General features: G+C 37.1%; 2 protein-coding genes across 2 annotated transcripts; both read left to right on the top strand.

Moving 5' to 3' along the window:
- The first annotated feature begins 22 nt into the window (after window positions 1–22).
- LOC126976270 (dynein assembly factor with WDR repeat domains 1) lies at window positions 23–11,524 on the top strand. The gene is made up of 9 exons (XM_050824532.1): window positions 23–208; window positions 1,122–1,331; window positions 2,638–2,760; window positions 3,622–3,806; window positions 4,118–4,250; window positions 4,782–4,941; window positions 6,813–6,950; window positions 8,372–8,464; window positions 10,818–11,524. Exons 1-9 carry the CDS (start codon window positions 96–98, stop codon window positions 10,920–10,922), a joined length of 1,260 nt encoding a protein of 419 aa, XP_050680489.1. The 5' UTR covers window positions 23–95; the 3' UTR covers window positions 10,923–11,524.
- A 3,946-nt stretch (window positions 11,525–15,470) lies between these two features.
- On the top strand, window positions 15,471–26,522 carry LOC126976265 (lysosomal Pro-X carboxypeptidase). Its single transcript, XM_050824523.1, has 8 exons — window positions 15,471–15,700; window positions 16,824–16,912; window positions 20,034–20,191; window positions 20,636–20,837; window positions 21,393–21,627; window positions 22,890–23,003; window positions 25,671–25,887; window positions 26,301–26,522. The coding sequence occupies exons 1-8, from the start codon at window positions 15,497–15,499 to the stop codon at window positions 26,486–26,488; spliced, it is 1,407 nt and encodes a 468-aa protein (XP_050680480.1). The 5' UTR covers window positions 15,471–15,496; the 3' UTR covers window positions 26,489–26,522.
- Window positions 26,523–27,742: the final 1,220 nt, after the last annotated feature.

Below are 27,742 nucleotides of genomic sequence, written 5' to 3'. Positions count from 1 at the left end.
TTGTGACGTCTGTTGCCATAGCAACGCCTCAATTGATAAAACATGGCAGAGACACACTTCATATAAATTTTATAAAAACAAATTCCAAAGAAATCATGAGGCTGCTGAAGTTCCACCTGCGGTACCACCCGCCCGGGATCGTGATGGAGTACATACAGAAGGGAGCGCTTAAGAGGAAGGACATAGATCTACTAGACCTGGACTCCAAGTAAGTATCACAGGGAGTATGATGTATTCACAATATAACTACCAATATTTGTTGTGCCGAACAAATACCACGACTCAAAAATGAAACGTTGACGATATACGCAGCAGAGTACTATGCAAAATTTGAATTAAATCTATTCAGTAGTTTTCGCATTTTGCTCTGACATACGTATACAGACAAACGGACAAACAAATAAAAATTATATAGACTGCTTTTTAGCTTCGGTGTTGTTTGTAGAACACACAAAAATATTAAATGTACAGTTTTTACTTTGTTACGAATTTATAGAGGTATATTAAATATAATGGTTTATTTTTTTGTGTTGAAAGCTGATATTGGTATTATTAAAAAAATCTTAGTTATTCCGAATTATTTCTTACAAAACTTTTACATATGTAGTAAATGGTTTGGTGATAGTGGTAGTTCTAATAAAATAAAAATGTATGAGTTCCAAGCTAATATCTGGAGTCTATTAAATGCTTAATATTGTAGGCATCTTCAAAATAAGTAAGTACTCATTATTAATAGCATATTATTCAAATTCCAAATTTTTTTTTCAATATTTGATTTAAAAAAGAATCTACCCCAATTCAAAAAGTAATGCCTGAGACCTGAGAAGAATGGGCAAGAATCTCAGTGGGTCTCTTTTTCCTTAATAACATTTCGTAATAATCAATTTATTCAGTCTTTATTTAGTTAATTCTTTTGAATTTGGTAACACTTATGTATTGTCTGAGATCATGTTGTAAAAGCATGAATAGACATCGCCCAATAAAAGACTTACTTACTCGACTAACGACTTAACCGAGTAGTAGGCATAAGGATTTTTTTGTAAACGCCATTATACGACAAAGATAAAATATATACCTATTACAGGCAAATAGCCCAATTATATAGCTTTGTTCCATCACAGTACAGATACAAAAGAACTTGCGAGGCAGTTGAAGAAACGCGAGGCGCTGATCACTGAAGATGTCCAGGGTCTGTTGGAGCAATGTCTGGACACCCTCAAGAAGCGCATCGAACACGAGGGGCCGACGGGGAAACGATTCTACATTTACAAAACATTGCAAACACATGTACTGCCCTTGACTAATGTCTGCTTTGATAAAGATGGGAAAAGGTATGACTGTGTGTGTTTCTTGGTTAAATTTTGCAATAATTACTAATTGTAGCATTTTTTTTTAAATAGTGTCCTATCAATAATCCCCGATAAAGAACAAATTAATAAATCTGGCATGCCAACGAATAGTTCTTAAAAAAATTCCAAGAGCAATCAGTCTCGATACTTGGGGAAGCAATATGTCGAATATTGAAGTTATACTTCTTTAGGCGCGTTATGAAAAAATGATGAGAGTGAAATTTTAAGATGCGCGCGCACTAAATTTTTCTGACGTTTGCGACATTTGTTATTTTTTTTTGGTTTCTTCGTCCAATATTAGGACAGGCAAAGGGTTCAAGCCCGTGCAGCCGTATTCGTTATTTAATAATTAATTGTCATCCTTGCAAGATTTTTACAATATTATTCTTTCTACACACGTAGAATAGCACGAGGAATAAATAATTTTAATGGTTTTTGCTTTGTTAGGCCAAAGTAGTATAACTTCTTGCGTGCATACATAAGTACAAACACACTTTTCTTTTTTATCAAAGAGCGGTGTTTGCTCAGCGATTGTTTTGCTCATATACGGATACCTATTTCTTCTGGGAACTAAAATTTCTCAGAATAGGCCTGACAAGTATATTTGATGTACCATTAGCTAAATGGACTCGTAACTTTAATAAACAGCTTCACGTCCACAAAGCCGTCACGTCCGGTCACACAAAGAGTATTGATGTCATCTCTAGTCAGGTGCACCCCATTTGATGTATCAGCTCGATCCATTTGACCGCGTGCAACGCAGAGCAGCTCGAATTGTCAGGGACCCAGTGCCCAGTGAACGGCTGGATCACTTGGCGTTGCGTAGAGACGTCGCTGCATTGTGTGTCCTCTACACACAAGTTAGGATATCATCCCCACCATCTTAATGTGTGGTGATCCTCCACAGTGCGGTTTTCAAGTAGCTTTCCTCCACGTACTACAAAGCTGTGAAATGAGCATCCTTATGCGGTGTTTCCGGGACGATACGACATTGGTACCTTAAAAAAATGCGCGTACACCTTCCTCAAAGGCCGGCAACGCTCCTGAGATTCCTCTGGTGTTGCAATAGAATGTGGGCGACGTTGATCACTTAACACCAAGTGACCCGTGCGCTCGTTTGTCGTCCTTTAACATAAAAAAAGTATTAATAAAAGGCAAAATTGATTCCTTTAGAATTCTTTTTGATGTTATTTCTAATAACTACTATATACTACTAACGCTTCGGAAACAAATGGCGCTCTGAAGGGGAGGAGGGGGGCAAGAAACTTAATGAAGTTGTAATTCCCAGATGCCTGACTGGTAGCTACGACCGAACGTGCAAGATATGGGACATCGACACCGGCACTGAACTGCAGACTTTGAATGGTCACCAAAATGTTGTTTACTCAGTTGCCTTTAACTTTCCAACGTGGTATGTACCCAGCATGAAGTAACATTTATTACTATGTAGGACAATCTATAAAATTGTTAGCTACTTTAGTAATTTTTTACAAATTGACATCTACTATAGTAACTTTGTCGTGTATTATATATTTCAGTGTAATTGTGTGCATTTATAATTTATTTTTATCTTTCTGTCAATTTCCAGCATCTACAACCAAGCAATTGGAATACACATAATGTTGTTATGCCAGAAAATTTACTAAACAAATGCTTACCCTCAATGAAACCACAGATTGGGAAGTGGGCAACCGCCTCATATTATAATAATAATATCTGGACGACCGAGCCTTGCTCGGATTTTTATGAAGTTACAAAAAAAAAAACTAATCTGACATCTGGATTCGAACCGGGGTCTTCTGTTGTCCGGATCACCCAATGTCCCATCAGAACTATTATAGTATTGTATATGGTGGCGAAATCTACCATTGTATTCTAATGTTATTGTAGAAGTTTCTCATTAAAACACGGATAAAACTACATTTTTTAAAATTGAAACCTAGCTTGATCAATTTCTGGCCCCCGAAACTACCTGTATACTAAATTTCATTAAAATCGTTGGAGCCGTTTCCGAGATTCAGATTATATATATATATATATGTATATATATATATATATGTGTATATATATATAAGAATAGCTCGCTTAAAGATATAAGATTATTAAATACTACATTTTATTGTACGATAATATTATGAAAAAAAAAGAAGCCCACTGAGTTTCTTGTCACTGTTCTTCTCAGGTCTGAGGCATACTTTTTCGAATGGGTGTTAGTTTTAGGCTATATATACTCTTCTATTGTTGACTGGTATGAAGAGGGTAATACTTTCAGTGATCGGGTAATAACCGGATCATTTGACAAGACCGCGAGGATATGGGATCCGGAGAGTGAGGAGTGTCTAGCCACACTGTGGGGCCACACGGGCGAGGTGGTGGCTGCTCACTTCAACACGAAGACAGATTATGCGGCCACTGGTTCCATGGACCATACCGCTAAGCTTTTTGACGCTAGAACTGGTAAATTTGTGGTTGTGTTACAAAAACCCATTTTTTATGATCCTTAGTTATTGTTGGTACAAAGTGAGAGTGTCTTCTCGGTGGATATCGATCGAACTTCAGATAAATCTATACTGTACTTATATCACACTTCTTACAAGATCAGTAAAAAATTGACAATGAATCATTCATGAACTTTCGATTCAACTACTTTCTGGATAGATTTATTCATATTTTGCTCGGATCGCTATTTGGAACTAATATTGGATAACAATATTCAAAGCGGTCGCCCATGAGTCTATCAGAACTAAGTGTAATTAATACCTGCACAGGTACTGAGATCAACACGTTCGTCGGACACACGGCGGAGGTGATAGCCCTGCAGTTCGATCCCAACGAAGGACAGCAGCTCATCACCGGCTCGTTTGACGGCACCATCTCGATCTGGGACACGAGACTCAGGGAGTGGGTAACACGTTCATTATTATGATTTTTGCTAGTAAATTATATTTAGGATCCAAATAATTTTTCTTTGCATTCTAAGATCATCTTAACAACATCTAACTTCTTTACCATAAATAATTTTATAACCTTTGTCTTGAGGGAAATTAATACCTATCCTTTCATATATGTAATTTAAATATTTTTTTACATTGTCATAAGATTTTTCTGTTAGCTTTAGATATACGTGTGTGGTAATAATCCTTAGAAATAAGATGTCCTATTCTAAAGTTTTGAAGGCCGTGTTTTTCTATAAAATGTGTTTTTTGCGCAAATATTAATAATAAATTCGAATAGTCGAACTTAAAGAATTCACACAAGATTCACACTTTTTGGTATATTCTGGACTGTTAAATTCTTTTTATGACAGTAAGGTAATTGATACGCCCTGCCCATTACAATCCAGTGCCGCTCAGGAATCTTGAGAAACACATAAACTCTGAGCTATATACTATATACTACTATTAGTAATAAGTAATATTACTCCCTTGTCAGACGTGTGTCAGTGCTGAGGGGCCATGAAGGAGAGATATCCAACGTGCAGTTCAACTGGGACAGCTCGCTGGTGGGCTCTTCGTCGCTGGATGGCAGTGCCAAGCTCTGGGACACCAGGAAGACCGAATGCCTTGCTACAGTCGCTGGACATACCGATGAGGTGTTAACGCCACTGTCTTTCTATTCTATAGAATATTTGACCCCTATAGCCCAATGTAATTTGTGTACAAGTGTGTCAATATTTTATCCTTGTCCTTCTCCTTTCCCCACTTCGCTGTACCGCGCCATTTTCAACTACGGAACCAGTCCTTCGCCGATGTCTTCATGGTCCACGCATGCACTTGATATCAAGTAAACTCGCTCGCGAATTATCGCACCGCGAAACGAATTGTGAAGAAGAGGAAAACCGCTCGAACCAGTTGGACTACAAAAATGGACCGGATTAAGTATGGCCAGCATTGCGGGTTAGTTGCCTTGTCCTGCGCACAGTTCACTCCGCAAGAAGTTCGCAGATCTTCGGCTGTATCACTCAGCCGACAGTGGTCTTCACATGAGTGGTCTTCACACCTTTATTTTTTGTACACAGCAGAGCTATGAAGGATTTCCCTCGGGATCATATTATATCATTGAAATCATAATCATTTTTTTTATGGAATAGGAGCACACACGAGCGTACGGGTCACCTGTTGTTAAGTGATCACCACCGCCCACAATCTCTTGCAACACCAGAGGAATCACAGGAGCGTTGCCGGCCTTTAAGGAAGGTGTACGCGCTTTTTTTGAAGGTACCCATGTCGTATCGTCCCGGAAACAACGCACAAGGAAGCTCATTCCACAGCTTCGTAGTACGTGGAAGAAAGCTCCTTGAAAACCGCACTGTGGAGGACCGCCACACACCCAGGTGGTGGGGATGATCTGCGGTGAGGCTTATTTTGATCGTTACACGAATGTTTTTCAAAATTGTTTAAATCAAATCAAACATTTCTCAACGAGACTTAGTTAATATAGAAAAATTTAATACTTACCGACGCACTCACAGTGGTTCCTTATCTTAGTGCTAAGGAGTACTTACCTAAGTATCCACTAGTCTGCTAAGGAGAGCTCTAGCCCAATGACGCCACTTTTGATTTCTAAGCTTGCTAAGGAAACATTTAAGTTCGCATATAGCTGTACTTTCACTATCAACAGGATGTCGATAAATTTTTCGTGATACCAGTAAAATAAATTATGAGACAAATTAATTTCTTAGCATATAAATTTATTCATAAACACTTTTTTTTTAATTTTGATGTCCAAATATACTAAATGGCAGGAAACTCATTTTTTTACTTAACCCTCTTTCATTGATTTTTCATCATTATAATAATAACACTTTTACGTCAATCAATAATACAGAAAAAAAATACTTTTTTAATTTTAAATTATTAATAATAATATCCTAGTGATCTTGATATTATAATCTTGTCTTGCACACCGTAACAAAGCGACGATGTAGCGTCATCGACAATCGATATGCTTACAAAGTATATGAAACTGAAAAGTGTCGAAGTTAACAATGTTCGGAAACGTAAAGTCATACGAGAAGATTGACAAAAAGCTTGACGAGTTGCAACAAAGTGGATAAGATAATAACAATAGAATACTACTCTAAAATACATGTACATGAACAATCCACTACTTTATAATTTAATCACTATAATGCTGCTCATTATAATGTAGTGCTGCTAAGGATTCTTGAAAAACCGAAAAATTCTGATCGGCACCACATTTGCGATCGTATCCTTGAGACATTAAGTCTCGTTTGCCCAGTAACTTAACTAGCTACGGTGCCCTTGTAACCAAAACATAATATTGCGTACACATTACTGCGTCACGGCAGAAATAGGCGCCGTTGCCGTACCTACCATCTAGCCGACATCATGTGCAAAGGAGCCTCCCACATCCACTGACATTAAGTCTCAGATTTTGTCAGTTTAACGTGACAAAATATAGTATACATTAAATCAGATACCATTCGCCAACTGTCTGCAGGTTCTAGACATTTGTTTTGACTGGGCGGGCCAGCGTATGGCCACCTCATCCAGCGACTGCTCGGCGCGAGTGTACGACGTCCGCTCAGACTTCAAGGAGCTGGCTGTAATGCGGGGACACAGGGAGGAAGTGTCCAAGGTAACTGGCGATTTTAACTTTTCTTCTGCTGCTTCCTCTCTCTCAAAGCGCCATTTATTTCCGACGCGGTGGTAGTGTTAAAAGTGACATCATAAAGCATTCTAAAGGAATCATTTTTGAGAAAATAAATGCCAATATTTAAATGGTCATAGCATGGCTGACGAGAACAAGATTCTGTACTTCAAGTATCGTGGTTAGGTTTATAAAATTATATAGGCATACAGTAATTTCTTTATCTACCTTCTGGCTTGTAATTTGCTCGGGGTGTACACTGAATTTTTAGTTATGATAGGGTATCAATGGTGCAGAAGTAAATCCGCGAGGTTGATATATTTGCGACAAGGAACAACTACTAGCTAGTCCTCAATAAAGAAAATTTTTTTATTATATACGTCAAATAACTAGCAACTTTATTTGAGTTATTTTTGGATGAGAGAACAATTGAGCCTGCGGATTAGCGATGCTTTCTCTTGGAACACGAGAGGTATAACAAGAGCGTATTGTGGATGTATACGCTTTTGAAGGTATCCATGTCGAAAGATATCGATAGAAGTTCCACAGTTAGGTTTTACGTGTAAGTGAAATGAAATAAGATCTGCTTACTGGATAAACGCGACACATTCAGTTTGTGGGGATGATTGGTATAGTAGGATAGTTATTGAAGTGGATAGTTGCTTGCATAACTAATTAAAGAGAACATATTAATCATAAAATATCCAGACGACCGAGCCTTGCTCGGATTTTTAAGAAGGTACAAAATTTGAACAAAAAAAAACTACGTCTTCATTCGAACCGAGGTCTTCCGCTTTCCGGATCACCCAATGTCCCATCTGAGCTATTATAGTCTTGTATATACTGGCTAAATTTACCTTTGTATTCTAATGTTAATGTAGCAGTTTCTCATTAAAACACGGCTAGCTAGATTGATTTCTCAACCCCAAAACTACCTGTATACTAAATTTCATTAAAATAGTTGGAGCCGTTTCCGAGATCCAGATTATATATATATACAAGAATTGCTCGTTTAAAGATATAGGATATTGTCCTAATCGTTGCCATTCGTCCCCGACCTCCACGTACTATAGCACTTTTATTGAACACTATTACGGTGAAGGAAACTATCGTGAGGTAAATTGCTCACACCTGAGAACATATTGTAAGTTTGTATTGTGTGGTTATTGACCAACGTACACTTGGCTTACAAGATGTGGAAAATAGCCCGCGAATATTACCCCAATAATTTGGCTTAACATTTCCAATAATTTTGTACAATTATCACAATTTCTTTTATAACACAGGATAAGTTGTATTGGGTAAGGTAGTTCGATAAAAAATTGTATATACAATTTAATGAGTTCGCTGAGAACATGTCTCATTACCCAAGATGAAAACGAATTAACACTAATTAATATGGTGAACAGGTTTGCTTCAGCCCCGCGGGAGGCTGTTTGCTGACCGCGTCTGCGGACAGAAGCGCCCGAGTTTGGAACACTACTACTGGCAACTGCATTCAGGTGACTGTGAAATAATATTTTATTTACTAATGAAGACCCATCCTCTCGTGTCTCCTGCCCGTGTAAGCATGCCTGATTAAGCATATGCAATGTTTATCAAAACTCAGAAAAAAATCTCAAATGAGTTTAAGGATGTCCAGTTTCACGATTTGTAATGTAAGCAAACCAATCTGTACCTATTGTGGGTGCTGTACTTGAAACTGTAGCTGACATGCACAGGTAAGTGAAAGCCCCGGTGGTATTAGTGACCAATTCGATGCGGATGTCTGCGTACATCAATGTACAGCTCTCAACCCACTACTTTTTAACTTGGTGATATAAAACCATATTAAAGCTGACCTATAGAAAAAGCTCCCATGGAACATCTCTTACACAGATGACACAACACTGATTAGTAAAGATGTAGAGAAGCTGCAGACTGCACTAGAACAATGGTGTAGTACTTTGGAAAATGTTGGCTAGAGAGTCAGCAGACAGAAGACTGAGTATATGCACTGTAACTTCTACAACTAAACACATGGCACCTCCAGAACACCCCACCCAAAAGGGTAGAGCTCTTTAAGCACCTTGGCTCTATCCTGAAAAGTGACGGCACCATAGAGCTCGACATCTCCAACCGCATTAACACTGGCTGGATGTAGTGGAGGGAGCTAACAAGTATGTTGTGTGACTCTTATGGAATGCCATTACCAAATAAAGGCAAAGTCTACAAAGCTGCTGTAATACCAGTCTGGAATGCTGGCCGCTCAAAAAGCAGTAGGGACACCAGGTGCATCTATGGCACTCTTAGACTCAGGCCAATCCCAAAAAATCTGTTTGAGAATAGACTGAGATGCTACGGGCATGTTATGAGGCGACCGAAAGATCACAATATGACCAAGAGAGTGCTTAATAATAACACCGGACTAAGAGGACAAGCAAGACCTCAATTAACGTAGCAATCAGCCGTAAACAATGATCTTCAAATAGCCCAAATAATAATAATAACTTTATTTCCCAAACATTACAATAATAAATAATAGTATTACAAGTAGATCCACTGACGACCCAGGAAAGAACGTCCTGGCGAAAATTGATTAGAAGACCCGACCCCTGTTAAAATGGGATAGGACGAGGATAAATAAGAAGAATTGTAAATATCTAAAGCTGCTGATGGTCGCTCACATCTGTGGGATTGAGATATTTATAGTTTTCTTGACTATATGTCATATGAAGTTGCTAGTTGTTGGATCGAGTATTTTTGATAAATAATTGCATACGAGATATTGAAAAGCTAACAGGTTGGCAAAACAATCCGTAATAAAGTTTGGATATGGATCAATCGACATTGCTGATGACACAGGTGACGAGCTCTGCTGGCTTTTTCGGAGAAATTTCCCACTTCTTTGAAGGAATTATATAACCATGTTATGGTGATCTGGAAACAAGACCCAGATTGCTGCCAAGAAAACTTTTTCTTGGAAAAACGTACATGCGAATCCAAGGCACACTGTTGATCAATGCCATGGGAAATGCTGTTAGCTAAATTGCGACATCGTATGCGCAGTCGTGCAAGATTTTGGATTGCAATCAGACCCATAACAATATTTATAATGCTCCAAGCGATTTTTATGTGCGCAGTGAAAATGCTCTTTTGAAAAAAATTCAAAATTGGTTCCTTTGGATTTCTTTTTGGTGATATTTAAAACACTACCACTACTGAAATAAATGACTCTCTGACAGAGAGAAGAAACGGCGCAATAAATTCTCCCAGTAGTTTTACATAATCATAATTTAATTACAGGTTGTCCGAATGTTCTGCATTTGAGTAGTTATTTGAACAGAGAGACAGAAATTTAAAAATCATATAATATTATTTGTTATATTTTTAAAATTTAAAGTGATAACCCTCACTTCATCTTTAAAATTTTATTTGTGTAAATAACTTTATGTTACTGTCCAAACACGATTTGAGGACAAACTAGTTTTTCCTTCTTTATCCTGAGGTGTTCTTCTCTTCTCAACTAGTTCAGCATAAATTAACCAGGATTGTCCAAAGGCCTTTAGGAGAAACTAGTTTAACCTAGTCTGTACCAGTTTATCCTGCCGCATAAGGGATGAACTGATTTCGCCTAGGAAACACTAGTTTGTCTTAAAAATCGGGTTTGGCCGGAAACATAATAAATAACGTGTGAATAGAAACTATTTGATTTATTGACAAGCAATACATTATTTATAGTGTTGTTACAATAGAATCAAAAGAGCGTTGCCAGCCATATGGTGGGTGTATGGGAAAGAAACTGCCTACCATAGTTCACGTGGTAGAACATCCTTGACCCCCGCACTGTTTCAGACGAATGCGATATATTTGCAGGTGTTATCGGGCCACTGCGGGGAGATCTTTTCTTGTGCGTACTCGTACGCCGGAGACGCCATCGTCACCGCTTCCAAGGACAACACCTGCCGGGTCTGGAGGTGACTGGACTGGTGGTTCCCCTGAACAAACTTATAGACAATTATATCTACTACCTCATTGTTACGACTACGCAAGTGTCCAGAAGCTTCCAATATTAGATTCAATTCACAAATAAAACTTAAGAATGCAATACTGAAGGTCATAGATAAGTTTTTTATAGTTTCTACTACTTTAGGTAACGCATTACAATAATAGTCTATGGTCTATGACTTACGCTCGCGATACGTAAAAGTATGTCACTTTTTTAGTATGCGTGAGTTGCTGAAAATAGAAGGTCGCTGCTATTATTTTTGTCATGTATACAAATGTCACATTCTATCTAGATCTATTAATTATCTAAGCTGAGGGCTATCACGTTACACATATAAATTACAATGAAATTAAATATCTAATATAATTTGACGATGGATCATTGCAATTGCCTTTCTTAATTTATTATTTGTAACACATTTTTGACATTTGCGATTGAAATTAAGACAGTTCCTACCTACAAATACTAAACAAAATTGTTGTAAATACATTACGTACCGAATTCAATATTTTATAATCTGCGTATCTATTATTTAGTTTAATTATTGTTATCAATATTAAAAATTTACAACACATTTTAATTTTTTTAATGATTTTATTATTTCGGAATTTTTGCTTGGCAACAAGTCGGTTACCTCGAAGATCTACTTTTAGATTACAAAACAGTAATGACACTATCAAAAATGGAACCACCAATACTGTGTAAGCATAAATAACAGAATATGCCAATGTTATTGTGGTAACTGGGTAACTGTATATTGTTGATATAGTGCTTATATCCTGTGGGCATAGGTCGAATGTCATTGATAATGAGGTACAGTCGCGTTCAAAATACATAATTATTAATTATTATTATCTAGAACTTTACGCCGAGAGTAGTTAACAGCAGTAGTAATTAAAGTTATTATTCGTTTTGTAGATGGGAATTAGGGAATTTTAATTGCTGAAGAAAGTTAATATTACTCTGTTTTTAAAAGGTTGGTTTTGCAAAGCCGAAATGTATCTATTATTTGAAATCATTCATACATACCTTGAATGAAAAAAATATTATAATATATCTAAAATAATATAAATATTATTATTTAAAATAGGATATGAAATCACTTATTGAACCACAAAAACTACGAACCATTCGAAAATGAAGGGCTTCTTCTCTTTTATTAAATAGCATGACAGTGGTCGCTTCAATGCTAATCTGTCGTGTGATTAAGAGAGTCATTTCATATGTTATAGAAACCTTCACACAGTCGTTTTTTTAACAATTCTGAATGAATTTCGTTACACATTTGTTTTGTAGATTTTCTTGGTTCCTGTTGTGAAAGTCAACACACGAAATGCCCAACAAATGACCTACTAAATCGACTTAACCGAGTAGTAATTCATACAAGTATATGTTTTTCCTGGTGGTATAATTATGATTATCACAATTATTAGCAAATACCCTAATGTGCAAACATACATATCACTAACAAAAATATATACTATTGAGGTGCAACAGGTAAAATGTTTATTTGTTTAAACTTTTTTTCTCAATGATTTCTCAGGACCCAGATTATAAATAGCGCGAATAGCCCTCTTCTGTAGCACAAAGATGGAATTAATATCGGCTGCACTGCTCCATAATATTTATATAATAATGAATTATATTGTTTGTATGTGCATGATATGTTCCTGTAAACGCAGGAACACGATTTTCGAACCTTGTGTTATAATTTTATGAAGTGATGTGTATCCTGTGTTGGTGGACCTGCATAAATAAATAAATATGAATAATACTATGAAATAACTTATGTAAACTAGTCGCGCCGTATCTATGCCCATTAATTATTTCAATGCAGATAAGACCAACTACATATGTTACAGTTTGCATAACGACGCCCAACCTGCTAAAGATTTCAAAATTCAAATTCATGACTGTGTTAACAAGGTTCATACAGTAATTTGTAACTGCATATATATTCAAAAAGTTGCTCAAACTAAATATCTTGGTATCATATTGGATCAGCGACTTTCTTGGCATCCACAATTAGGGTACATGTAATCTTATTAAAACTATGTACTTTCAAAAGTACAGGTTTCCCAAATACATATTATAAACTAAAATACCTACAAAAAATCTATAATATCTACAGTTAGAAAATTATTTATTATAAATACTATTGTAAGCATCGCATATAATCCTGCTTTTGATAAATGTCTTATCTTGTTAATCACGTATGTTGCAGAACCAAATCTATTAGTTTAATATAAGCTCTTTATCGGTTAACTTACAATTTGTTATCTCATCTTATTCTCAATTTTTACGCGGAAAACCAACAGAAAATGAGTATCGAAAATTAACCTGACGTTTCGCATACGTTGCAGCGTGCATGTCGCTCGTGATCGTCAACATTTAACATTATAAATTATTTATAGCATAAACATAAGCTATGAGTAATAAATAGTAAAATACAGAAGAATAGAACATAATTCCAAATAACCTTGACAGTGATCACATTGCTACACGACTGTATGTACATTTACACTTACTACACTTAGCTGTCTTCGCATTTGTTGAACTAATTTTCTCATAAGCTAAACGAGATTTTCTTAATCTGTTATAAAATACAAGCTAGTTGTTAATCTAGACAGTGGTGTATGTAATACTTATAAATGTGAATATTTTAAATATGATTGGATTGCGAAATCAACCCACGTTAACCACAGATTAGTTACAATAATTTAAGAAAGATAAATATGCTATGTATTATATAACATTACAAAGTAAAATTTAATTATTTATGAGAAGACTCCCCAAAATTTAAAGGAACACTAAGTTAAATTTTGGGCGATTTTGGTTTCCTCAACACCTAAACAAATTCTGCTATAATAATCTCTGTATACAGAACGTATGATTTGGAATAGAGCTTATGATGAAGATCAGAAAAGACCACTGGAAATTTTTAGCGACCAAAGCCAACCAAATTCAAACGGAATGAAAATACGACCATTGAATTGTTCTGGCGGTGAAGCCGGAAGTTGGGCATTGGAACTCTTGTATAGAACCAAGAATTGAAGCCGTATTTTGACTTGTCAGAATTGTCATAAGACGTGATCTTTCTATATACATATCGCGTTAGTTACCTTTATTGTATGTGCATGTGTGAAGCCTGTGTTTTTTTTAGTTTCCTTTATAACAATATCAGATCTGGCCCATAGCCTATTTCTCAATTCCAATACCCGAAATGTCATTTGCAGCTATTTCGATAAGTTGTATATTCCTTGGCTCGATAGGAATAAAGTCGTATTATCTGTGAAATAGAATCGCACAACAGAATCTGTCCCCGATCAACCAGTGGCGGGCAGTACTCGTTAGTATATCAGGATACCACAGACCACTATATATCTAGACAGAGTATGGATACCACTTACATTCATAAATAATAACTTTTGTTCGCAAGGTATACCTTGTGAAGCCCTTTTATACCCTCCTTAATATATTGTGTCTTCCCCTTACTAAAGTTTACTCCCCTTGCTGTTGTTTATTAAACAAAAACACATATTTTGTTTTAATTATTTCAAAAAAAACATATTATTCAATCCTAATTCGATTTAATCAAAAACTCTACTTTCCAGTCCTGATTATTATAACCTGGTCACCTGGTGTTAAGTGACCAGATTCTCTTGCAACACCAGAGGAATCACAGGAGCGTTGCCGGCCTTTAAGGAAGTATTATAATGATAATTATATTATATGACTGGCTGATCCGACAGTCGTTGTTATAATAATAAATAAAATACTTATTATAACATCAAGAATTATTTCGTAAAATATGCTCCTTGTTGTTATGATGAAATTGTTTCACAGTCAATAAATATGACGATCTGGTCAAGATCGCCGGTATACGTTGGATGAGGGCAGCGCAGGACCGATCGTCGTGGAAATTTTTGGGGGAGGCCGGGGAGGAGGGCAGTGGACGTTTTACGGCTGATGATGATGGGTCCCAGATCGAAATAAAAACTATCCTATCTCTCAAGTTGGACTAAACTGCACGCCATGAAGTAATCCCCATTAAAATCCATTCATTAGTTTAGGTCACTGGAAACAAACATCAGAACACTGGATTTATATATATTAAGATATGGTATACAGACCTACTTTCATTTCTATAAATCTGCTGAGAAATTGAAAATGTATTTTTAGAAAAACACTATTAGTATGTATAATAATATGTAGTTTGGTAAATAAATAAAATTTATTAAACCTGACGTTTTGTTATGCTTCGTGATTCACAATCATCAATGAAAATTTTAAATTGTATTCTCTATAATTGTCACTATTGACTTTATCAAATCATCAGATTAAATTACATCAATAATCATTAATCGTTAATACTAAGATCTGTTAACAACTTTTAGTTATACTTAATCGTATAATACTCAGTCCGTGCGTTTTTCGACCAGAATATGTGCTCCGTCTGAATTTTCATAAGTAGAACGTTAGTGAACTGTGATGGAAGTCTGAAATAAAAATATTATATCATACTATTAGCGTTCCGTCATTCAAGATGGACAGACGTGTAATAATGTGGTGGTTAATATTACTTTTACCTGCAGTGATCTGTGACTATAAGTATGAAACAAAATGGTTCAAAGTGCCGTTGGATCATTTTGGATTTCACAGGAACGAAACGTTTAACATTAAGTATTTGGTGAACGATACATATTGGGACAAAGGGGGCGGACCTATATTCTTTTACACGGGAAATGAGGTAAGTAAGTTGCTTATAATATTTAAGGTTAGGGGTCGCGTAGTGATAAGAGGATTACAACTGGATTTAAAGAATAATTTACGGCACGTTTTCATTCTTATTTGCTAAAAGAATAATAATCGATTTTGTACAATAGTGTTGCCGACCTTTAAGGTGAGTGGACGCCCTTGTTTTGAAGATACCCAAGTCATATTTACATGAGCACACCGCAGAAGTAATTATGTTGGTCCCCAGATGGTGCGGATGGTATTAGGTTATCAGAAACACTCAACAAGGTAATGTTCTCTGTTCTGTTCAGATCAATTTGATGGTGATAAGCGCTGTTCAATCTACAACATTAAAAATATTTTTTTATTTGCTATAGCATTGGCAACGAAGTCACGCCACCAAGAGTGGTTTCATGAGTGCTGCTGGTTTTTAAGAAGGACCATTCGTATTATTTTTGAAGTATTATATATTGGATCGGTATAGAAATACCGTTGAATGAGGTTCCTTCCACAGTATGTCTTTATTGTGAACATAGAAATAATTGAGGAACACGAACATGCAAGAAGTTAGTCAATGTTATGCTGTTAACTAAAAATCTGGATGTGTGGCGGTCCTCCACAGTGCGGTTTTCAAGCAACTTTCTTTCACGTACTACAAAGCTGTGGAATGACCTTCTTTGTGCGGTGTTTCCGGGACGATGCGTCATGGGTATCTTCAAAAAAAGGGCGTACACCTTTCTAATGGCCGGCTACGCTTCTGTGATTCCTCTGGCGTTGCAAGAGAATGTGGACAGTGGTGATCACTTAACATTAAATAGCCCGTACCTTCGTTTGTCCTCCTCTTCCATAAAAAACTACAGAAGCTAAATTGGCATCAGAGAAATTGGTGTAATGAACATTATTTGACGCTCCATTGATATCCAGTTCAGGCGCTTCTTCATGACGAAGACCGCACGAATTTTTGCCGAATACTTCTAGATCCTCACACACATAAATATACGCTGCAGACACAAATAAGATCCTCTAGATTTTTGGCATTCTTTCGAAAGATCCATCTTCAAGAATATCTTTAAAAAGCACCATCCATAGGTATCGAACTAGTTACTACAATGCTTCAAGCTCGGTCTGTTTGACAGGGTCAAATCGAGGTGTTCGCAAATCACACCGGCTTCATGTGGGAGATCGCAGCTGACTACAGAGCCAGGCTTGTATTCGCTGAACACAGGTAAGATCATATTTCACCGGGACACCATGGTGGCGCAACCAGCCGCCGCTACCAACAAAATGTATACAGCTCTATAGAGAGTTATTCACGTGGTGTCTGTTTGGATTCGCAACCAATTTGGTGGCGCAACCAGCTTAGACGTGTCATGACTCGCATATCTGTATGGTGTCTAATTTGGTAGCTTACGGACGGTACCGCGACTGGTTGCGCCATCGTGGTGTCCCGATGAAATATAACCCTCACAGCAGGTCCGCAGCTCCATATCTTAATATAAAATATAACTTTTTAAACGCTGTAGAGCTGTTTCTTATATTCAAATTAAAATAGTATTTTTCAACATTAGAATAATAAAATGTATCGTTACTACTCAAATAATCAAAATATATTGGTGTCTATGTATCCGTCAAAGGATCCATCGGGTATTTATGGGTAACGACTAACGTTCTTAAGAGTTACGTCAGCTAAAGTCTTCGATCCCACGAAATCAATAATACGTGGATGGAGAAGAATTCAGAATGATTGGATCGCCTAGTTGGGATTCTTCCTTCACGTCGGTTTGAGAAGCATCGCGTAAGTAAATGTCGTGATAGCACAGTGTGGTTCTTGCTTCTCGTAGAACTGACTGTATGTGCTTTGTTCGTTCAGGCCAGTGAGGACTATTACGAAAACTTTTTCTACAGCAAAATACCGGTTTGGTGCTGCACTCGTTGATAAAAGACTCAAGAGACTAGCCTCTTAAGGCGACACTAAATGCCAGCGACCTTGGGCGATATGAGTTCACGGCTGCCGGCCCGCCATCTATGTAACAAAGCCAATATTTTCAAAATTCTTGCGTGGAAAACAGTTTATATGCTTACAATCCTCGTTATTCACTACTAATCTGAATAAATGAACCTACACAAAAAAGTACAAGCTATAAGAATAACTTTCCTGAGAGAAGTACCAAAAAAATGCGTCACGCCATGCCAAAAAACTTGTTTAACTTCAAAGAAAAGTGGTAGTTCAAAAAGGCTCGGCAGTATTAACTATAACCAACAGCAAGCATTAGTAACCTACAAATAAGACTTAAGGATATGTGTAACAGGATTATGTAGTGTTCATAGCTCGAAATGCTATACTTTCACCACAAAACTTGTCTAAAAATGTTTGCGTGTTTTCTGCTTACTCTTCGCCTTAAGTATCACGGTGATCGGGTTAGACTACGCCCCAGATTGTTTTGCGATGCGTGACTAACCATACCGCTTTGATAGGCATTTTTACCATTTAACATTAGCTGTGCCATTTAAAAATTATAATTCTTACACTTATCATTACGTAGGTAGGTACGTGCTGAATTTTATCACCACGTAAGTTATTGTACATTGTTATGTTAAGATGTCAATGACCTGCGGATTGATGAGGTTCGATTAGAACACGTTGCCTACGCTTGTCATAAATCAATAATTGAATCATAAAATAGGCTACAAAAACAAAAACGTATCACATTTAAAAGAATCGATACTGAAAAAGCCAGCAGTTTCATTGTCAGCTCCTTTTTATGGTCAATATGTCAATCGAAAAATTCCAGGTAAATTAAACTTGAATAAGGACCTTTCAGACAGACAGATGTTTTAACTCTCTGTCTCTGCCCATATGTAATTGGCCTGCATTTTGCCTCGCAGGCCATAGGAAATAATAAAAAATGAAATAGAATAATATGTTGTCGGTAACTGTTTTTAACCGGTAATTCTCCTTTCAGTATTCTACTTTGAGAATATCTTTCTTCAAAACTTAAAATTCCTTTTTTAAAAACCTCTCCATTCTGCACACCCTGAAACTCCGTACTGCAGTTGCTACGGTTTCATAATCTTCGAATCTCTGCCCTTTCAAATAATCCTTCAAGCTTGGGAATCCATATAAATGACTGGTGCCAATATCTTGATGGAACAAAACAATTATTGTTAGTTTTCTTGGCAATTTTTATCTCGAATTTAAAACGCAGAAAAATTCCCAGAAAGGAAAGATTCTCGCTCCGGCCGAAAGACTCTTAATTAATTTGTTATGGTTTTGAGATTATAGTCCCATAACCAAGAAGAGACTGTAATTTTGTTTTTGTATCTAAAACGTGAAGAAATGTCTCATTCATGGTTATAAAAGAAGTTTATAATAATAATAAATATTTTTTTTTAATAAATCATTTTATTTCAGGCTACAAGGCCCATAAAATAAATACCTTATAATCTAACATACATATTTTTAAAACTTAAATCTACGTCACATTTTCGCGGCGATGTGAGGCGCGGGTTTGGTAAATTCCGGCGGTCGGCGACGTCCGCGATACTTGCGGAACACGAGCCCCTTCGGCCACAGCTTCACGTCCAGGAAGGTCGATATATGTTCTGTCGGGACGCGAACAACGAAATAGTTAAAGTCTACTGCGTGACGCGTCACCAACTTTTCGACCCCCAACCGGAACCTTTTTTTCTCCACCAAGTACTGAACAATGTCGGAGGCGTTGGTGGTGTGGTTAAAATGGGAGACGTAGATATACGTCGCTGAGACTACGGGACGCAGGAGCTGGTTCTGTCCTATCGGTGCTGTGCCACATTGATTATGACTAGGAGGCCTCCTCTTCCGCTCCACCTTAATGAAACCATCCTTGTCGGTCTGACCCTTCGACACAGTTCTACAAGCGGGTTCCTTGCGGGCGTGCCCGCTTTCACTTTCTGTCCTCAGCACTGTCCGCTTTCTGGGTTGCTGGCGTATGGCAGCAGCATAGTCACGTAACGACCGCAGGCGACACCTGCGAGAGGGGAGGAGGTAAGGGACGGGCGGCAAGTACATTACCGCTTACACATGCGGGGACAGCGGCCAGTTTAGAAATGTCCGGGATCTTGTGGTAATAGTTTCATGGAATCTTGAGAAATATTAAATGTCAATTGATTTTGGGCATCAGTTAGCATACTATGAGCCAAGCGCGTAGTAAATTTTACCATCCTAAGCCTTTCGTATTAAATGAGTAGCACAACTGCTCGAGATGTTTGCTTCTTTGTCTATAAAACGTATAATGTAACTGAGTAATTGTTTCACCTACAGATATGGATAAAAAATTGTCGTGTGTAAATTTTATCGAATATTCCAGATACTATGGAGCGTCGATGCCATTCGGTGATAAATCTCTGGACAACGAACACATCGGCTACCTGACCGCGGCTCAGGCGCTGGCAGACTACGCCGAGCTCGTCAATTACTTACAGGGAGATGTCTTGCATCCAAGATATCCCGTTATTGCCTTTGGAGGTATTTTTTTTAAGGGAAAAGGAGGACAAACGAGTGTTCGCTTCACCTGGTGTGAAGTGATCACCGCCGCCCACATTCTCTTGCAATACCATAGGAATCCCAGGAGAGTTGCCGTCCTTTAACGCCACAAGTTAGGATATCATCCCCACCATCTGGTTGTGTGGCGGTCCTCCACAGTGCGGTTTTCAGGGAGCTTTTTTCCGCATACTACAAAGTTGTGGAATGATCATCCTTGTTCGGTGTGTCCGGGACGATACGACATGGGTACCTTCAATAAAAGCGCGTACACCTTCCTTAAAGGCCGGCCACCCTCCTGTGGTGATCACCTAACACCAGGCGACCCCGTTTTCCTCCTTTGTCTAATTAGTACATCACTAATTAGGAATAAGATGATAGAAATTAGAGCATCTGAGGTGATTCTGAACTTTTTTTTAACAAATCCAGGATCGTATGGTGGTATGTTAGCTGCATACTTCCGGATGAAATACCCTCACATGGTGGCGGGTGCTATAGCAGCCTCGGCGCCGATCCATATGTACCCTGGCATGGTGCCCTGCGAGGTGTTTGATAGAATCGTCACTTCAAGTTTTAAGATCGCCAGTAGCAAGTGTGCAGAGAATATTAGACGATCGTGGGCTGTCATCAGGTAAGGTATAAATCAATAAAACACCATAGAACTATCCAATACTATCATCATATCATACAAGTCCACTGCTGGACAAAGGCCTACACGGTCCCCCAAAGATCTCCACTAGACGAGACGAGCGGTCCTAAGCTGCCCTTGTCTATTAGGTACTATACTCTGGATTCAATAGTTATTACAATAAATTATTATATATATATGCGGTAATGCATTCAGAATTCAACTTGGCAACTCACGTCTAATAAATAATTAAAGGAAGGATCAAGCACCGAATGAATAAACTTCATACGAGTTTCATTACTTGTTATGTATTAGTATTGCGGTATATCTTTGTAAAATGTCTCTTATAATGCAAGATTGACTCAATATCAAAGATCAATTTGAGTGCTTTTTTGATCGCTTGTCTGAACAGAGTAGGGGGGCTTGTATTCTGAAAACGATCAAATACAAGGAGATGTTAGATGATGCGGAATCCTGAATACGTTTTGGGCTCACAAAATAAGCCTTTATTAAGTAGGTTTACCTTTTAATGTATTAAGAAAAATAAATTTATATCAGGAAGAACGCAACGAGCAACGGTACGTGGATCCAAAAGAACTGGAACCTCTGTGACCCTGTCAAAGACAGCAAAGACGTTGATACTTTAGTCGATTTCCTGAAGATGATCTACGAGACGCTGGCGATGGTCAACTATCCTTTCGCAAATAGCTTCCTCATGAGCTTGCCGGCGCAGCCAGTACGGGTTGCGTGTCAGTACCTTAGCGAATCATTAACTGATGACTTGTTGTTACAGGTGTGTATCTAAATATAGTTAGTTAGTAGTGTTTCTAAATGAGCATTGAGCCATATTCTAGTAATAGTACTGAACAAGCAGTATTTGTTCTCATTACTAGCCTTACGAGAGCTATGGCTAGATTTTACGAAAGCTAAGTGTGTATGTATTTATGTAAGTACGCAAAAAATACTTCATTGGCTTAACAAAACAAGTCCTGAATTTTCTTTTTCCTCGTGCTATTTTACGTTTGTAGAAAGAAGAATATTGTAAAACAGAGGGTATTAAAATATATAACCAATGAATATATTATTATACCGCATCATTTAGCTATTATCGTCTAATTAAATAATTTTCCTAGTTGCCTAGCTTGGACTATATATATAATATTAATCATTTATAATATTAGGTATATCTATTGCCGTATGATCGTAACGCACCACAAATTAACAGGAATCGTATCGTAAGCTTATCATTACTTCGCCTGCGCTCGTCATCCGACACTTATCTAATATTTTAATTAAACACCTCTAAAACTGCTGAGCAGTTTTGCTTACCTTAGCTCAAAACGCTGGGCGTGATTAATGCAGAATTGTTAACTTGCACTCACGAGTGTAGGTAATGCTATCTTGAGGAAACTCCGAGAAAAATAGAAAGTTTCTCTTCCAGTAAAATACGTTCGAAAAACTGTTTACATATTGTTCATTAATGTATTTATATAATACGAATAATTAGAAATATAATTAAAAAAAATAAAGAAATAAACATATTAACTGTTGCATCACAATGTATTCTTGATAATGTTATCCATGTTTATGCACTTTAGCGAATTTACTACAAAAGGTTATATTCAATGTTAACACTGAGGAAAAAAATAAACTTAAGTGGATTTAGTAAGTTTTTTGCTGGGTGATGATTTACAAACATGATCCCAGAAAATATACAATAGAAATATTGTGTCACAGTATTCAAAATAATTGTGTAACGTTTGTGTGGTCAATATTACAGTGACGTAAATGACTTTCTTAATGATACCACACATGGAATAGAGTGACCGCCCTCAGGCTGTTAACTTATAAAATTAATCTTAATGTACTAAATTATAATGTTACCCAATTTCATTTTAAAAAAATGAGCTCGCTGAGTTTCTTGCGCCAGTTTTTCTCAGGTCTGAGGTACAAATTTCCGAGTGGCTGGTAGACGTTCAATAAGTGATTTTTAAATCCTATTTTCAATAAATATATTCGAATTTGAAATTATTTGATTACGATTTTAATTCGCAGGCAATTGGCAAAATAATTAACTTATATACAAATTATGACGGGAAGAACCCATGTGTAAAGTACAAGGATGGAAACAACTATGGTAACCTCGACGCCAGCGGCTGGGACTTTCAGGTAATGTCCGTTTCTATTAACATAACCCATTTTTTGGATTTTAGAAAGTATCACAGTTATTTTCCAACAAAATAAAGAACCATTGAAAAGTATCATACATTTAAATAAAATGCTTTTTAAATAAAAGCTTTACAACTGGTTCAATAGTTACGGTTTTCATTAATAATTGTGGAAAAATGACTCTGTCTCGACTCCTCTAAGAACTGTCGCTCGTCAAGTTGTAAGCAAGTTGCATACTCGAAAGAACGCAAAGTTTTGGAATAAATAAATAATGTTTATTTATTTAAAAGTATTTTTTAAAACGTATACAATTTATATAAACATTATGCAATTAGAATTAGAAGTGGTCGCAAAGAACTAATATAAAAATTACCGTCTTCTTCTCTGTCGATAGTTGCTATTAAAGACTATTTACAGATTTTTTAAACAAACTATCCTTTAAACTATTTCATAAATATCAGAACCATTACATAGACATAATATTAATGAAATGTTTCAATGAAAAAAGGAAAAGCTCTATAGCCCTAAACGAGATAAGAAATATCAGTAGGTACCCATCATGGAGTAAGTGTTCAGAAAAAAAAACTAGGTTTCATAATATAATACTACCAAGTACCAACCATTGACTTACAAAATACTAGCGTACAGACAAACGAAACGTGCGTGGGAGAAGAACATCTCTAACGAAGATACGTCAAGATAGAAATGGAAAAAGAATCTATTGTAAGGTACAAATCAAAATTGGTCAGGCATTATCGGACTGTCAGGTCATTTGTATTTATTCGTTTACTAATAAATAAAAAATAAGTACTTATTGTGAATTTACCGTTGCGACGAAGCTGGTGAATGAAGTTTTCTGCAGATTCGGTGTGCCTTTGGAGTTGCACAGTGACCAAGGGCGGAACTTCGAATCACAAGTATTTCAAGAAGTTTGCAAGATCTTGGGAATCCATAAGAACAGAACTACGCCATATCATCCACAGTCGGACGGGATGGTGGAGAGGTTTAACCAAACATTGGAGCGACATCTGGCAAAAGTAGTGGACAGACATCAGGATAACTGGGATGAGTACATTCCACTGTTTCTTATGTCGTATAGAAGCGCAATACACGAGACAACAACGGTGACTCCTGCGTACGCCAATTTTGGAAGGGAATTGAAATTGCCAGCTGATTTACTCTCAGGCTGCCCACCGGATACTCCGAAAGGTATAACAGAATATGTGGATGAGTTACGGAAAAAGATGGTTGACATCTACGAGGAAATTAGAACAACTGGGCTTAAGGCATGTGAACGGATGAAGACCCGCTACGATCGAAAAGCTAATATTCCTAGTTTTGAAGAGGGAACCCTGATTTGCTTACACAATCCTGTAAGGCGAAAGGGGAAGTCTCCGAAGCTCCAACCAAGTTGGGAGGGACCATATAAAGTAATCACAAGGATGTGACTCTCAGGATCCAGCGTACCCCTCGAAGTCCCCCGAAAATCGTACATGTCGATCGGGTGGCTAAGTACTACGGAAGCAACGATGATCGGGACGATCATGTCTTGGGAGGGGGCAGTGTTGCGTAGCAACCCTTCGAAGTATATGACGAGAGTTGTCAAACTTCAAGACATTGTTAATTTCAACAGCTCCGTCAGCATTACTCGTAGCTCACTTACAGTACTTTAGACGCTGTAGACCCGGGTTCGATACACCTACCAGTGTATGGATTTTTTTGGGTTTTGTGAAGTTAAAGGAAATTTCTAGTTAGTTCAGGATCAAATCGAACAGAAAAAAGGGATGGAAAATGTGAAAGCAGGATAAAAATAGTTAAAAGAATTTTCTAGTACAATTTAAATGGAATGGGAGAATCATTTTGAAAATAGATCGGATCCGGGGGTATATAAGCCGTACTAAGCGTGGCCTACGGCAGTTCTAGTTCTGACTCGAAAGTGTAAAGAAGAAGAAGAAGAAAAGAAGAAGTGTTCCAAGAGGAAGAAGATAGAAGAGACTTAGTGTTCGGTGCGGTGTGACGCGTTGAAGGTACCGCCGCCCACAAGAGGAACAGCGGCAGACCGGTGAAGTACAAGTTCAGAAAAAGTGAACGCAAATAAAGACTCGTTCCTATAAATGGAGTATTATTTCCAATCACTGACCCACTCCCGTGTCAATATCTTATATCTTTAAACGAGCAATTCTTGTATATATATATATAATCTGAATCTCAATTCGGTTTTCGGTTTCGGTTTCAATTTAAAAAAAGTGGTTTTATCCATGTTTGAATGAGAAACAGCTACAATAACATTAGAATACAAAGGTAAATTTCGCCACTATATACAAGACTATTATAGCTCAGATGGGACATTGGGTGATCCGGGAAGCAGAATACCCCGGTTCGAATCCAGGTGACCTATTAGTTGTTTTTTGTGCAAGTTTTGTACATTCTTAAAAATCCGACCAAGGCTCGGTCGTCCGGATATTAATTCGTAATGCGACTTTCGATAAGCTCCCTATATGAGAACTTAAATTTGTCAATGAATATTAATTACGAAATATAATTTTCTTTATTCTATCCAAAGCAATTTTATTTTCATTCCTATCAGACTTGTACTGAAATGGTGATGTATGAAATAAAATTATCTTTATTTTTTTCCCAAAGACAATTTATTCTTTACTATCTTAGGCTTGTACTGAAATGGTGATGCCGATGTGCACGAACGGCAAGGATGATATGTTTGAGCCAATGGCCTGGAATTTTACTCAATACTCGGAGGACTGCCACAAGAAGTATAACGTGTACCCCAGAGCTGAAGGCGCCCGGATCGAGTACGGCGGAGACCGCTTGCTCGCAGCCTCCAACATCGTCTTCAGTAATGGACTGCTAGACCCGTGGGCCGGAGGTATAAATAATAATAACCGTTCATGACAACAAACTACAAAAACACACAACTATAGCGCACAATGGTGGCGCAACACACAACTATGGCGATGCTAGTTTATGTTGTCTGACCTTTTAAAGTGGTTTTTAAAAGTTTTTTTTTTTATATAAGAATGGTCAAACCGGCAAGGGGCTCACGTGATGGATAGTGGTGAGGCAACTGCCCATGGACATCCGCAAAACCAGGGGTAATGAGATTGCCGGCATTAAAGTTGGGAGTATGTTCTAATCTTGAAGTTCCCTGAGTCGTATGAGTTCGGGAAAACACGTGTACATACACCTATAAAACATATTACGCCTTCAACATTGTTTTGTTGTTGATAGAACCGACCTACCAAAATGAGATTTATTGGGTATCTATTATTTGTTTCGCAGGTGGTATACTAAACAGCGTCAGTAGATCGGTGACAGCGGTAGTAATAATTGACGCAGCGCACCATTTGGACCTGATGCCCAGCACACCCGACGATCCCAGCTCTGTTCGAATGGCACGGAACATCCACAAACACAACATAGACAAATGGATTAGAGAGTTCAGAGAAGAGCAGAAAAACAAACCGTGATTAATGCTACCTTAATAAATTTTTCGATATAACAGCTATGCTTTTATTGTTTATCATTTGTTGTTATATCTACATACGAGTATTGCGTTGATTTTGGACTTTGGTTTTAGACTGAATTCCACAAATATAAGGCTAGGGAGAGCATTCAATATGACCAGCCCATCTTAAAACAATCATCCTTGACAAAGATACTGAAAAGATTGTCTCATAAGTAAGTTTTAACAATAGTAGAACCTATTAGCTACCTAGTACCTACATAATTTTATAGCAACATGGTTTTGTTAGAGATCGCTCAACTGCCAAAAATCTGGTGGTTTACAAAGGCTTAAGGGTACGCAAAGTGTTAAAAATTAACATAAGTAGTAAGGTTAAGTTGCTCTTGTATATTGGCAAATTAGGTAGGTTCTGTACATAGGCGCTGGGGGACACATGGAATCACTTTACAATTTGGGCACCACTAGGTATTTTTCCTGTATATCTCAAGAGTCTAAATCCAACCTCTGTCACACCCGAAAACAATATAAAGTCGAGTTGAATTTAATATGATGCGACAAGATCAGCGTGTCAATCTTATGATTTTCACCATAAAAACTATAAATAAATATTATGAAGAAACACACGGTAACTACTTGAACTATTATAATAAGCATGAGTGACTCTTGAATTTTCCCTGATTGCAACTAAATTGATCCTTAGAATTTAAAACTTCTCAAATGACACATTTAAGCAAAATTTTGAATAATATTTTGAAAAAATATTAAAAGTAGTCCTCATCGTATTAGTTAGGTTTCTTTGTAAGAATTTACTCCAGCTGTCCCAAGTTAGTCTGTAACAAATTTTTAGGATGCAAACACCTTCAACAAAAATTTTTAGGATTATTTTCCACAAATCGATTTATTATATTTATTCGATTTGGATTTTATTATATTTAATTTATTCTCAAAGAAAGTAGTTTTCTAGTACCACTGAACATCGTGATATTGTATTATGAAGAAAACAGTGATCCTAGTCAAAATAAAAGCAAGTGATTATATTCTCTTTGATTAATAATGTCTACTGTCAAATATCATAAAAGTTTATTATTAAAAATAAGGGGCTAAGCTTGATCTTCATTGGAACAAGAATATTATCAATAAAAGACTTGGCTTCGGCCTTTCATGCGAACCTATATGTATATGAAGAAAATGAAACATGAAGAACACAAAATACTACTTTTATGTGAAATTGTACTATATATTTATGTTTGAAGATGAA

Source organism: Leptidea sinapis, chromosome 40 (genome assembly GCF_905404315.1).
Source record: "Leptidea sinapis chromosome 40, ilLepSina1.1, whole genome shotgun sequence".
NCBI lineage: Eukaryota > Metazoa > Arthropoda > Insecta > Lepidoptera > Pieridae > Leptidea > Leptidea sinapis.
The sequence above is the reverse complement of the archived record's forward strand: the minus strand, read 5'-3'. Positions and strand labels throughout refer to the sequence as shown.

Bases quoted from the DNA above. Each gene is read 5' to 3' on its own strand.
- LOC126976270 (XM_050824532.1), top strand. From the start codon at position 96: ATGAGGCTGCTGAAGTTCCACCTGCGGTACCACCCGCCCGGGATCGTG. The intron at 4,251-4,781 runs GTGGGTAACACG...CTCCCTTGTCAG, and splicing joins TGGGACACGAGACTCAGGGA to ACGTGTGTCAGTGCTGAGGG. The intron at 8,465-10,817 runs GTGACTGTGAAA...ATATATTTGCAG, and splicing joins CTACTGGCAACTGCATTCAG to GTGTTATCGGGCCACTGCGG.
- LOC126976265 (XM_050824523.1), top strand. From the start codon at position 15,497: ATGGACAGACGTGTAATAATGTGGTGGTTAATATTACTTTTACCTGCA. The intron at 16,913-20,033 runs GTAAGATCATAT...CGAATATTCCAG, and splicing joins CTTGTATTCGCTGAACACAG to ATACTATGGAGCGTCGATGC. The intron at 21,628-22,889 runs GTGTGTATCTAA...TTTAATTCGCAG, and splicing joins CTGATGACTTGTTGTTACAG to GCAATTGGCAAAATAATTAA.